A 12,869-nucleotide genomic window follows, 5' to 3' on the forward strand; every position below is an offset into this window, starting at 1 on the left:
GTCCTTGTTTTTTAAAGTGTATCAAAATGGTCCCAAATTTTGAAAAATCATATCAATTGAGTCCTTCCCGTTAAGTTGGGTGGACGGCGTTTAAAAAATTGATGACTGGGATGCTGAGATGAGGAAATGTTAATGACGTGGCATTGAGCTGGCTTTAAAAAGAGTTTCTTTATGGTAAATCAAAACGCAACGTTTTGATTTTGAACACAATCAGTGAGTGTTTTATGAGAAGGAGAAATCCCTAAATTGCAGAGGGTTTTGTCGAGGGTTTTCGAATGTGTTTTGTGGTTCCATGATCCACATCACTATTGATTCCATGATCCACATCACTATCATCAGATTGCACATCAACTTCAACATTACCAAACCAATCTGCCACTCTATCTCCTACCTCCTCTTCTAAATCACACTCAACATTAACATGAACCAGACCTTCCATACAGTCGTAATTAACCTCCTCATTGCCATCATCATGACCACTACTGGTCCAGCTTCCAACATCACAACCATCCTCTTCAACCTCACCCACACCAACATGTGTTTCAATTTCTCCTTCAACAACATCATCATCCTCACCTCTGTCACCTTCATTAACAGCCACCTCAAATTCTCTTTCACTGTGTTGTTCACATTCTGTTTGAATTTCTCCGTCAACAACATCATCAGCCTCAACTCTTTCTTCTGACACCACAACAGCCTCAACATCATCACCCTCACCAACCTCTGTTTCAATTTCTCCTTCAACAACATCATCAGCCTCAATTCTTTCTTCTAAAACAGGTTCAACAACCATACCCCCAACTTCCTCTTCACCTTCACCCATAACCATACCTACAGGTTCAACTTCTACTTCATCTGTATTTTGAGGAATATATTGTAACATATTTATCACCTCAGGTTCAGAGACGTTGTGAACAACAAATAGATGAACCTCACCATTAAGCCTGGCTAAGGTAATCATGTGCATGGCTCCTATGTCGTCCAACAAAGGTTCCAACCTATTTTCCAAAACAGAACCACCACCAACGCAGTACAACAACTCCTTAAACCCATCATAACCTAGACCTTTTACTACACTGACTACAAGGAAATAGCTCCACATGTCTGGGTCAAAGGATAAACTTGTACTCTCCCCCTCATACTTAAGTTTTCCTTCATTTATGAACTTCCCACCATGGTGAAAAACAACTTCAAAATTTCCTTCCATTACGTACAACACAACAATTATATTTTAACCTATAAAGTAAGAAAAGACTTTAACAATGGGGGACCACAGAAAAAAGCATTAACAATATACACAACCCACTGAAAAAGACAATCAAACAACGCTTTAATAACGAGGGACCACATTGCAATCGAAAACGAAACAATATACAACATACAACAGCTTACGACAACCATAAACGACAAAATCATCACAAAATTCAATCAAAAGCACATTTACTAACCTGAACACGTGGTTCACTTCGAACACTTTCGTCACTGCTTTCCACGTGCTTCACCGCCAACACCTTCCTGATTCTACCGAAATACCACCGACAGATCACTCGCAAATCTAGAAACGATACCTATTGTCCGCCAAATTGGAACCACAAAACACATTCGAAAACCCTCGACAAAACCCTCTGCAATTTAGGGATTTCTCCTTCTCATAAAACACTCACTGATTGTGTTCAAAATCAAAACGTTGCGTTTTGATTTACCATAAAGAAACTCTTTTTAAAGCCAGCTCAATGCCACGTCATTAACATTTCCTCATCTCAGCATCCCAGTCATCAATTTTTTAAACGCCGTCCACCCAACTTAACGGGAAGGACTCAATTGATATGATTTTTCAAAATTTGGGACCATTTTGATACACTTTAAAAAACAAGGACCCAATTGAGACATTCTTACATAAATAGGGATGTACTAAAGGATTAAACTTTTTTTTTTCTCTCCAAAAAGTAAAAGGCATTGATATCTGTAATTATTAGCCATCACGCACTTGCCAACAAACGATCCATGATGTTATGCATGTGTTTCCGTGCCAGAACAGTTACTGACGAAACAGTAGAATATATCTGAAAAATATTTATAACTTTTATTTAAAAAAAAAATTAACTTTAGTAAATTTAAAAGGTTAAGTATTTCTTAAAATGAAACATACACACTTTAATTAAATGTATACGAGTGAACTAGGTCTAGTTAAATTCTTCAAATTAATTATATAAACTTGTTATCACACTTTAAATTTATAAGATTGGAGGTTAAACATCAATTAAATATATATAGGTGCATAAAATTTTTAATATACAAATAATTTTATAAAATTGAAATAAGTCTAAAGTATATCTTCTAATATGATATGAGATAATCTCAAACTCATTATAACAAAATTTGTTTTCTTTTTAAAATTTATTATGTTATATGTTAATTTTACTTTCAAAATTTTAAAATGTCAAAGTTTTCAATTTTTCTCTTTCTCATTGGTACTCAAGGTGTAATATCGATGTCAAATTTATAAGAATAAGTTTTTCAATCCATTTTATTTATTTTTGTCGTTGTGGCACTTGTTTGATATAAAAGTTTTTATTTTTTTCAATTACATGTTGTTTTAAAGTTGGTATTTTTATTCATTAGTTGTGTGTCTTAAAAATTGAGTTTTTTATTTTTAACTTCATCCTTTTGGTAATATTCACTAAAAATAGCAAGAAAAATATTTTTAACTTAATTTTTTTGTTGTAACTTCTATTAGGTTGTATTTAAATATAAATTGTTAAGATATGAGATATTGGTCACAAATTTATTATTGTCAAGATTTGGTAGTGAAAAACTTTAAATGATTATAACTTTGTTACGACCTCAGATGGAGACACTTAATTAAAGTTGTTGGAAATAGGATGACGAGCGCGCTGACCAGTACCCAAAAGAGATTCGGGGTATGCAATTTTTAAAAATTCATCGTTTAAAGTATTTTTTTTTCCTTAGTATTTTTCACTCTTTTTATATACTTTACACATTTATTTAAAATACATATACTACTTCAAAAAATCTAGAAACTTTTGTACTATATTTTTGTATTATATATTGATTTTTCATAATTTCAATGAAGAAAAATATTTGTCAAAAAAAACCCAACAAATTAATTGTTTTTCCTACAACAAACATTAATTATATATACAACATATGTTAATTGTTAATTGACATCTATTTAAGGAAAGTAGACATTAATTTTAATGTCTCTCGTTATAACACCTTCTGCATATACATAGAAAGCAAAGTAACCAATTAATATTACTAACAAAATAAGATACACAAAATAGTGTACTTCAAAGCTTAGAAGCCCGTTTCCATCGTTAGACCCTATTCATGCGCTCTCTTCTTTCATTCCTTTCTTAGTCTTACACATAATGACATAATTACCACAACTACAACAATACACTAACATCTTTCCTTCTTCTTTTTTCTTGTTATTGTTTTGCAACAATTACGGTGAGATGTCTTTGTGGATCTCCTTGCTTCTCATTTTCAATTGGTAGAATGTTTATCTATGCATATAGTAAGCATTCATCATGTTCATGGTTGATAATTTCAATGAACGGTGAATTGTGCTATTAATGTGATCTTTAAAACTATTCACTTGCCCATGTTCATATTAAATCGATGTGTATGATCATCCTTCTTTGCCTTTATGGTGTTTGTACAATTTCCCTCATTCCATTGCAAATTTAACAATGGTTATGATTATGTTAAATAGAGGAGGGCACAATTGTGTGAAGTGTTGAAATAGTGGTGAATAATGGCTGAGAGAAATGGGCCTTCTTCGATCAAGGTTGGTTTTAGAAACTCATTGTTTTGCTTCTTTACAATGGCATCGCTTTTGTTCATCTTGTCCTGGTTCTTTGTTATGCAATCCACGTATCGTCCTAATCCCATGGAGTACAATCTGATACCCAATTCACAACATTTATCTGCATTAGATGGTTCAAAGTATCAAATGCTGAAACAACATGTTGAGTCATCATTTGGGAACAGAAAACTAGTGAAACATGATGGAGGGAAATGCCACCAAAATGATGAACTTGTTGTCAAGGTTTACATGTATGATTTACCTCCAGAGTTCCATTTTGGACTCTTGAATTGGAAACCAAGTGGGAGTAGTGTCTGGCCTGATGTTAGGAATAATATACCTGGTTACCCTGGGGGCTTGAATTTGCAGCATAGTATCGAGTTTTGGCTTACATTGGATATTCTTGCATCAGAATTTCCTCGAGCTCCTAAGGCTAGGACTGTAATCAGAGTTCAAAACTCCAGTGAAGCTGATATCATATATGTACCATTCTTTTCATCTTTGAGCTATAACCGATATTCCAAGGGTAAGAAGAATGAAAAGAAAAATGGGAATAAGATATTGCAGGAAAAATTAGTGAAACATTTGACAACTCAAGAGCAATGGAAAAGATCAGGAGGAAAGGACCATTTGATTTTAGCACACCATCCCAACAGTATGTTAGACGCAAGAATGAAGTTGTGGCCTGCTACATTCATTCTTTCAGACTTTGGGAGATATCCTCCAAATATAGCCAATGTTGAAAAGGATGTGATAGCACCTTATAAACATTTAATCCCTTCCTATTTAAATGACAACTCCACCTTTGATAGTCGTCCAACATTACTTTACTTCCAAGGAGCAATATATAGAAAAGATGTATGGCCTTCTTGCTCTTTAATATATTGGTTGTTCTGGCCTTTTTTTGCTGTTCAGAGAAGATAGTTTTGCATTGACATCAATAATTCATGATTGTTAGGAAACACTTTGCTTTTCAACTATAGCTAAACAATGTTGAAGGGGGTAATGGAATCTCTCTTTTGTAAGAGTCACTGGATAGGAATCTTATAAGTCATTTAAATAATGAAAGAAGCTAACAGTAGCTAAAGTAGATCCTTTTTGTGGTTCCATGATTATGCATTTGGTGGAATTTGAACCCTTGAGTTGTGTGCATTTGCTGGTTCAACCAAGTTGTTGTCACACAGTATATTATAATAAAAATATAAAGAGTCTCATGCAGAAAGAGTTCCTTACATGGAATGAACATCACTTTTATAACCATGTATGATAAAAGAAGTTAAACATTTTTGCTAATTCACCATTATTTCCTTCTTTGCTATTGCATTATAAGTATATTTGGTTCGAGATTAATTCTGGCTATCTTGAATACCTTTTCCTTATGATCAGGGAGGTTTAGCACGACAAGAGCTATTCTATCTTCTGAAAAATGAAAAGGATGTGCATTTTTCCTTTGGAAGTATTCAGAAAGATGGAATTAAAAAAGCAACAGAAGGCATGCGTGCTTCCAAGTTTTGCCTTAACATAGCTGGTGACACCCCTTCATCAAACCGTTTGTTTGATGCCATTTCTAGTCACTGTGTCCCTGTCATCATCAGTGATGCAATTGAGCTACCATATGAAGACGTGATTGACTACTCTGAGTTTTGCATATTTGTTCGTACTATTGATGCCATCAAAGAAAATTTTCTTATAAACTTCATCCGGGATATTACCAAAGAAGAGTGGACCCGAATGTGGAACAAGTTGAAAGAGATTGAACATTTCTTTGAATTTCACTTCCCCTCTAAGGAAAATGATGCTGTTCAAATGATTTGGCAGGCTGTGGCACGCAAGGTTCCTGCCATCAGATTAAAGCTAAATCGGCATGAAAGGTTTTCTAGGTCCCCTCCAAGTATAGACAAAGGACTTAAATCAATACCATCACTAAGGAATTTTTGGTGATGAAATTAATGTTGAAAGAGATATGAAAAACATGGTAATCATATTTAGGGTTATAATATTTTTTATTCTTATATTTATAGTAATGAAGTAATGATTTTCCTTTGTTTACTTTTGACTTAATGTGATTTTTATATATGTTTTTTAAAAGATATAATGTTGTGCCTCCTATATTTTGTTTCCAGAATGTAAAAAGAGTATATGATTGTATTAGCTGATACAACACGTGATATTCTAAACAATATTAATATTGATTTAAATATAAAAAAATCATTAAATTATTGTTATAACGAACTGAGTATCCTGTATTGAAACAAGACATGTATTCTTCAATTTCATGGGGGTGGCCAATCATAACTTGGAATGGACACTAATGACTCCAACAAACCATCTTACTCTTTTGTTGCGTCAACTTTTATTTCCACAATGACATCCTCGTCACCCTGAGATACGACCTTTATTCCTATTTACATTGGTCACCTCGTCACCACCTTTGCATCTCACTCGGTTGACATCGATCACGAAGAAGAAGCGTCATTTGCATACTCTCGACTTTCCCTTTCTCCAGACGAAGACACGTAGACGACCAACATTATTACCTGAAAGCAATAAAGATGTGGAAACTCAGTTCTTGGAGAAAGATGGAGAGTAGTTTTTGAAAATGATGTTAAGGTTCATCACTATTTATAATAAAAGGGATATCATAACCGGCCATCCTCAATCATCGGATCGAGCCAGATCTGACGATCCTCAACGTGCGACTCTTCGTTTCTTGGAGCACACAAAGATCAATATGCCACATGTCTTTATCCCAACGGTTATAACTCTCCCATCAACAATTATATTCTTATGAACCACACTGAGCGGTTCTGACTAGTCATACGAGCGGTCATAAAGACCATAGCACCCCCCGAATGCAGCAGGCTCCATCACAAACCTCTTCATTTATCGTGATAAGCTCACATTTGGGAGACTTGTATACCGTATGACCATCCGGTCAATCATCGACCGAATATTCCAAACGATCAACCATGTCACAGATATGACCACATCCTACTCTTGAGACCGTGTTGTGACCAACATGCTTGACAAAATATGATTATTATTAATTGGACAAAGTATGATTATTATCAATTGAAGTGTAATTAGGCTATTACTAATCCAAAGTCCATTATGTAAATATATGTTTGGGATAAAAAAGTAGATAATAACATTTAATACCCATTAATTAATACACTTTAATAGCCTGTGGAATCTTTACTAATTTTAACACTTTAACATCTAACCTCCAAACATAACTGGACAAAGGATAAGGATAAATGATAACAGAAAAACTAACATTTGAATCACTATCAACTCATACGATAATAAATCGTTAATCTCGACTCTCATGCTCGAAACACTAAGACTAGGTAGATATTTACCTTTATGAAAAACTCCCGTTGGAGAGGATCATTCGATTTGAATCTTTCATTAGGTCTATCCAACAGTGTTAAGAGACAATAATAACTGCTAAAATTTCACACAACATAAGTACTCCATAATGAGAAATAGCAAGCACCGAAGCAGTAGACAGGGAGAATAACAATTAAAAGGCGTCAAAACACAAATTAATGTGACTAAATGAAACTGTAAAAGTCGAAAAACAACAAGTTTAAATAACAACAGAATCATCAGTACCCGCTGCTAGTTATGCTTCATAGGTCAAACTAGAGAAAACAAACTAAAATGCACAGTCATTCCAGTCTCAGAGAAATCAGTTTTTCTGCTACTTCCTACACCCTTTACACGTCTTTCACGTCTTGTGCCTAGTTAAAAACACTTGTACAAGCTCTCCATCAAATTCAAGCCTCGCTTTGAGCTGATGCATGTGTTTGAAAAAATTCCTGCAGCTGTGGCTGTTGCGGCACCTGTGGGGGATATTGCTGTTCATAAACCTGTGTCTGCGGCAGTGGCAGTGGCTCTGGCTGTTGCTGAGTCTCATCCCTCAATGCTGCCTTAAGATCCAAAGTTGACAGCACTTCCAGCTCTTGAATTGCTGCAATTGCAGTGACTGGACTTTCATGGTTGAAGTACGGTTTAAGCATGCCAAGAGATTCCTTCACTTTGGTTTGCTGTAAATTAAACACCAGAGAGGTATGAAATATAATTCCTATAAAAAATAAGATAAACAATTCAACATTGAAATGGAAGACAGTTTCAACTCACAAAGTGTTCAAGCTTCTTCCTTAGATCTTCATTAGCAGTCTTATGTGCACTGATTGCAGCAGCAGTTGATCCCTGTTTCACAGGCAATGAAGCAACTCAAGAACAATTTTCACTATTAGGTATATCTGATCTAAGCGAGAAAAGATATGTAACTTAAATTCAAAAAAAGAATTTTTTTTTCAGAATATAAGAACAAAAGATAATTAAAAATCTCAAACATGTTACTATATTCTATATTCTATATTAAATAATCCAGATATTTTCAATCTCCAATCCAAAGTCCACCTCCCCCATAATAGAAGAATGATACTGTAATGTTATATCAATCCACAAAGGCTTCATTCAACTAGTATTTTAGAAAAACTAGTTTTAGAAGATTTACTGTTAAAAGAATTTATTCACATAATTATATTTTGAAAAGCAATTTTTTAAAAATTCACTAAAATTACTAATTTTGTTCTAAAAATAAAATAAAATCAATTTCTATTCACATTTAAAGTACACGTGTCAATCATGTCCAAGTTCAAAATTAACTTCACCGAAATCTAAAATAAATAGTCAGCAAAAGTAACATGCACATTCTCCATTTACTGCAGAAGGCAACTCTGATGGGAATAAAAAGCTTCAAATATCACTTCAGAAAGATGTCATTATAATAAAAGAAAATTAACTTCTGCATGGCAATTCTAATCAAAACAAACGACATCGAAACTCGTACGGACCACTTAGAAGAACGCATTACAAGACAAGCATGCTAACATACGATCCTCCTAATCTATTTCGTACACGTACACCCTCAAACAACAACAAAAATACTATATGAATTGTGAAAAAAGGAAAGCATGTTTTACATTCAAATGGTTACCAGTTAGGCAAAAATAGGATAAAATTCAAAGCAATAGAGATAATTTTTTCCTCTCTGCTTGATTAATATAAAATGCATATACAAAAATAGCCCAGAATCTTTGTTGCAAAATCACACATTAAAACAATATATTTTCCTCTACATTTTCATCCACAAGGAATTGTTTACAAAAATAGTTATTTCAATTAACTTAGGCATTCAATATTCAATCTAGTCAGTACTTAAAGTATCACACACCCCAAAATAATCATAACTATAAATAAGCTGTAAATGCATCTATGCTTCTCTTGGAAAGATGAGAAAAACATATAGGTGTCATGCCATAAAAAAAAACAAGAACTTCAAGAGCTGATATTAAGAAACAAAAATGATATTACTTTAGGGCGGCCCACCGGCCTTCTTGCAGGATTCTGACCCCTTCCAACTGCGAGCTTCTGGAGCCTACCGGCCCTAACCACAGAAAAGACTCCGCGTGGCCGTCCGCGGCCTCGGGCTGCACCTGCACCACCGTCAGCGGTGAGAGTGAGCAGTGTAGCACCACCGGCAGGAACAATCTTTCTGGGACGTCCTCTGGGCCTGGGGAACCCATTGGGCACAGAAGGGGCTGGAATGATGGGTTGTACAGTGGGCTGACCAGGAGCAACCGGAGCTGCAAAGGGAATTACGGAGATGTTTGATTTGGCTTTAGGCGGGCGGCCCCGTCGTTTGAGCCCGCTGGAGATCCCCGAGACCGATTTGGGCTTGGGAGGACGCCCGACCCTCCTTGACACCTTAGATTTCCCAGAAGAGCCCGGTGGGCGGCCCCTTCGAGCAGGCGAAGTTGCGGAGCCCGGGCTCACGCCTATAATCTTTCTGGGACGACCCGGACCTCTTTTCTCGGATTGAGGAGCAGAAGCAGGAGTAGGGTCGTCGGACAGGCCAAGAGAAGCCCAGACAGGGTCGGCAGTGGGCTGGGGTTTCAGTTTGGGAGGCCTGCCGCGGGTCTTTTGAACTTGAGAGGGAGGAGACGGTGGAGTATTATCAGATCCAGGGAGCTTATAGGATTTTTTGACCATGACAAGAAGGTTAACTGATCTCAAACGGTTGAGGTGATGAGTGAGAAGAGCAGAGTGAGTGGTAGGAAGGTTCTTGTACACTTGCTGGATGTACTTTCCTATGGCACGCTTGCTCGACCCATTTTTCTCTTTGAGAGCTCCAATAGCTGTGTATATCATCTGAGACAACATCACACAGTTGTTAGTCCCATGTTAGTGTCTGTCAATTTCACCAAAACAAATAAACATATTCAGATTAACCGGTAAAGGTACCTCGTCATAAGGCGGGTGGTTGGGAATGGAGTTAACCTCAGTCGTGGTGGGGACGTGGTTGTTGAGTTCCGCCGTGAAGGGGACGGCCGTAGGCGGAGGCGGAGTGTCGGAAGTTGGGTCCATGGAGGAAGGGAGAGAAATAGATTTATGAGAGAGAAATAGATATGAGAAATGAGAGGAGTTAGGTCATTTGATAGATGCGTTTTTGTGAAACAGAGACTCACTGGCTCAATGCTGTCTGCATAGAGTCCTAAACCACCTTATGTCAACATTCGAGCATTCTCCACCCTTGATTTTTTTAGATCGATATTCTTCTATCCGTTGATTTCTTTTACAAGCTTTTAAATTAGTTTCTTACAGCACTTTTTACTTCCACTTTAGATCTGCTGAGTGATGTTGGTCCCGTCTTGAATTTACCGCTAAACTTGATTATGTGTTTCACCCTATTTATCCAATTATATTTAAAATAAAATTTATTAGAAATAAATAATGTATTACCATTAATTTATCCATTTTCTTATTATAAACCTTGTTTAGGGCAAGTCCTTTTCTTATTAATGACAAGATTTTTCAAAATTTGATACAATTTTCTAAATTAAGTTATCTTTTTACAAATGTGCATAAGTTATATATTGATTTTGAATTTATTTCATATCTATTATAATGTAGTTAAATATTTTCAGAGGTGTGTGGATATTAATAACAGTCTTATATTGTTATTTATTGTTTTTTTTAACTTTAGTCAAGTTTGTATTTTGTTATCTTATATCTAATAATGTGTATCATTTTTAGAGTAAGACTATAAGTTTAATTCTTAAAAGAATAATTGTTAAAAAAAATGTAAGTTGCATGATTATCTTACTATGGAAATTAAGTGAGTGAAGTCATTATTAATGAGTTTGTTTATTAATGAATATGCTTTTTAGTGGGATAATTGTTGAAAGAAAGATTATTATATGTAATATCAATTGTATCTTAAAAAAGATCAAATAAATAAAATTAAACATGATGCTTGCATTATTGTGTTATTAAGTACAAAAAATTACACCCTCAATATTATAATTTTTTACATAGTAGTAAATGTCAGAGAGAATACAAAAACTGATTGGTTAAAGTGTGAAATTACATCAAAAATGAAAATTTCAACTATACACATCAATAAAAAATGTAAATACCAGCTTAAGTATAAATTTACACCATTTTTTTTAAATGTGTAATCAATCTGTGATTGTAAAGTGTGTAATCTTCCCATGCGACACACAAATAAAATTATAAAAATTTGTTATTACAACAAATTTTCTGTATTTATAATCAATGTGATTGTGAATTATGTAGTATTTATGTGCACAAAAACTCTATACGCAAAGAGAACAATACTTTTTAAATTTTAATTTGGTTAACATATAAAATTTTCATCTCTTGGCTTATTAGTTTATTACTTTTTTTTATGCATGGGTGAAATGACAGCATTCACAAGTCATACTATTTTATTCATTGTTAGTATTTTCTTACCATTGATAACGGTTAAATTTGATAATTTGATTAAAATTTCATATTTGGACTTCATTTGGGCTTTCTTCTTATATTTCCTAAATTTTTGGCTTGTGTATTTAAAAAAATATATTTTTCTGGCTTGGAAGAAGTTTAACATTGGGCTGAAGAATTGTACAGGAGTGGAGATGGAAGATACGGGGTGTGCAAAAAACAACCTTAAAAAACTTTTAAAATAATACATAATATTTTTCAGAATTTTCTTAACAGATAAAAGTTAATTTTACAAGAATAAAATATTTTTTTAATAAATTTTACAAGAATAAAACAATTTTTTCAAAAGTTGATTTTAATCTTTTTGAAAAATAAATAAATAATAATAATAGATAGTGTGAAATGATAATAACAAAAATTGTGAAGTTAAAATACAACTGTCCCATATAAAATACTCTCTATAAATAGCTATTGATAATAATGCAGTCCAGTGGTGGCAGAAGATATTTAAATATTTTCCTATCAACACGAGAAGAAAAAACGGTTTAATAATTATTTTATAATAAAAATTTTAAAAACTATTAGTCTAATTTTTCAGATTTAATTCTGTTTGTTGGGTGACTATGTAAAAATATAAAATAAATCACCGTTATCTCATTTAGACTAACCATTAGTTAATCACACAAATCCTTCGTTAAAATAACGCTTCTTTATTAAAATCATAATTAAGTATCCAAAAATGTGTTTATTTCCATGTAACTTTAACAGATAAATTATAGATTTAAGTTATTTTCTTGTGTAATTTTGTATCTATTACCAAATTGTATGAAACATAGTTAATTAATGTATTAATTATTAATAGTAAAACATAAAACATAAATGGCCCAAAATAATTCAAATATTAATTTAAAATGGTATTAATATTTAATATGTAAATTTTTTCTATTAATTAACGTCTTGAGCTTCATTAATAATTTTCAATCACATAAATTTTTATTAAGATAAAAAAGAAAAAATACAAAATTTTAGGTAAGATAATCATTCATCATCTACATCTAGATTAAATAACATAAAACCTTAATTTATTTTGAAAAAAAAAATCATTCAGTTTCATGTGGGTAAGTGTGCTTTATGAATCTTTATGGCAATTCGTTTCAAAATTGGATTGGACTTATCAGAAATGTGTCCGATTAAATAACTTCATTTATTCAATTTTTATACCAAACACTACCTG

General features: G+C 33.6%; 2 protein-coding genes across 2 annotated transcripts; one reads left to right on the forward strand and one right to left on the reverse strand.

The window, feature by feature from the left end:
• Positions 1–3,781: 3,781 nt before the first annotated feature.
• LOC124831995 (putative arabinosyltransferase ARAD1) lies at positions 3,782–5,773 on the forward strand. The gene is made up of 2 exons (XM_047306098.2): positions 3,782–4,690; positions 5,219–5,773. Exons 1-2 carry the CDS (start codon positions 3,782–3,784, stop codon positions 5,771–5,773), a joined length of 1,464 nt encoding a protein of 487 aa, XP_047162054.2.
• A 1,585-nt stretch (positions 5,774–7,358) lies between these two features.
• LOC124832022 (uncharacterized) lies at positions 7,359–10,389 on the reverse strand. Its single transcript, XM_047306132.2, has 4 exons — positions 10,151–10,389; positions 9,221–10,057; positions 7,979–8,050; positions 7,359–7,884 (listed from the first exon to the last, which is right to left on the reverse strand). The coding sequence occupies exons 1-4, from the start codon at positions 10,271–10,273 to the stop codon at positions 7,615–7,617; spliced, it is 1,302 nt and encodes a 433-aa protein (XP_047162088.2). The 5' UTR covers positions 10,274–10,389; the 3' UTR covers positions 7,359–7,614.
• Positions 10,390–12,869: the final 2,480 nt, after the last annotated feature.

The sequence above is a fragment of the Vigna umbellata genome, chromosome 1 (genome assembly GCF_029865625.1).
Source record: "Vigna umbellata cultivar VRB3 chromosome 1, Vumbellata_1.0, whole genome shotgun sequence".
In the NCBI taxonomy this organism is placed as follows: domain Eukaryota; kingdom Viridiplantae; phylum Streptophyta; class Magnoliopsida; order Fabales; family Fabaceae; genus Vigna; species Vigna umbellata.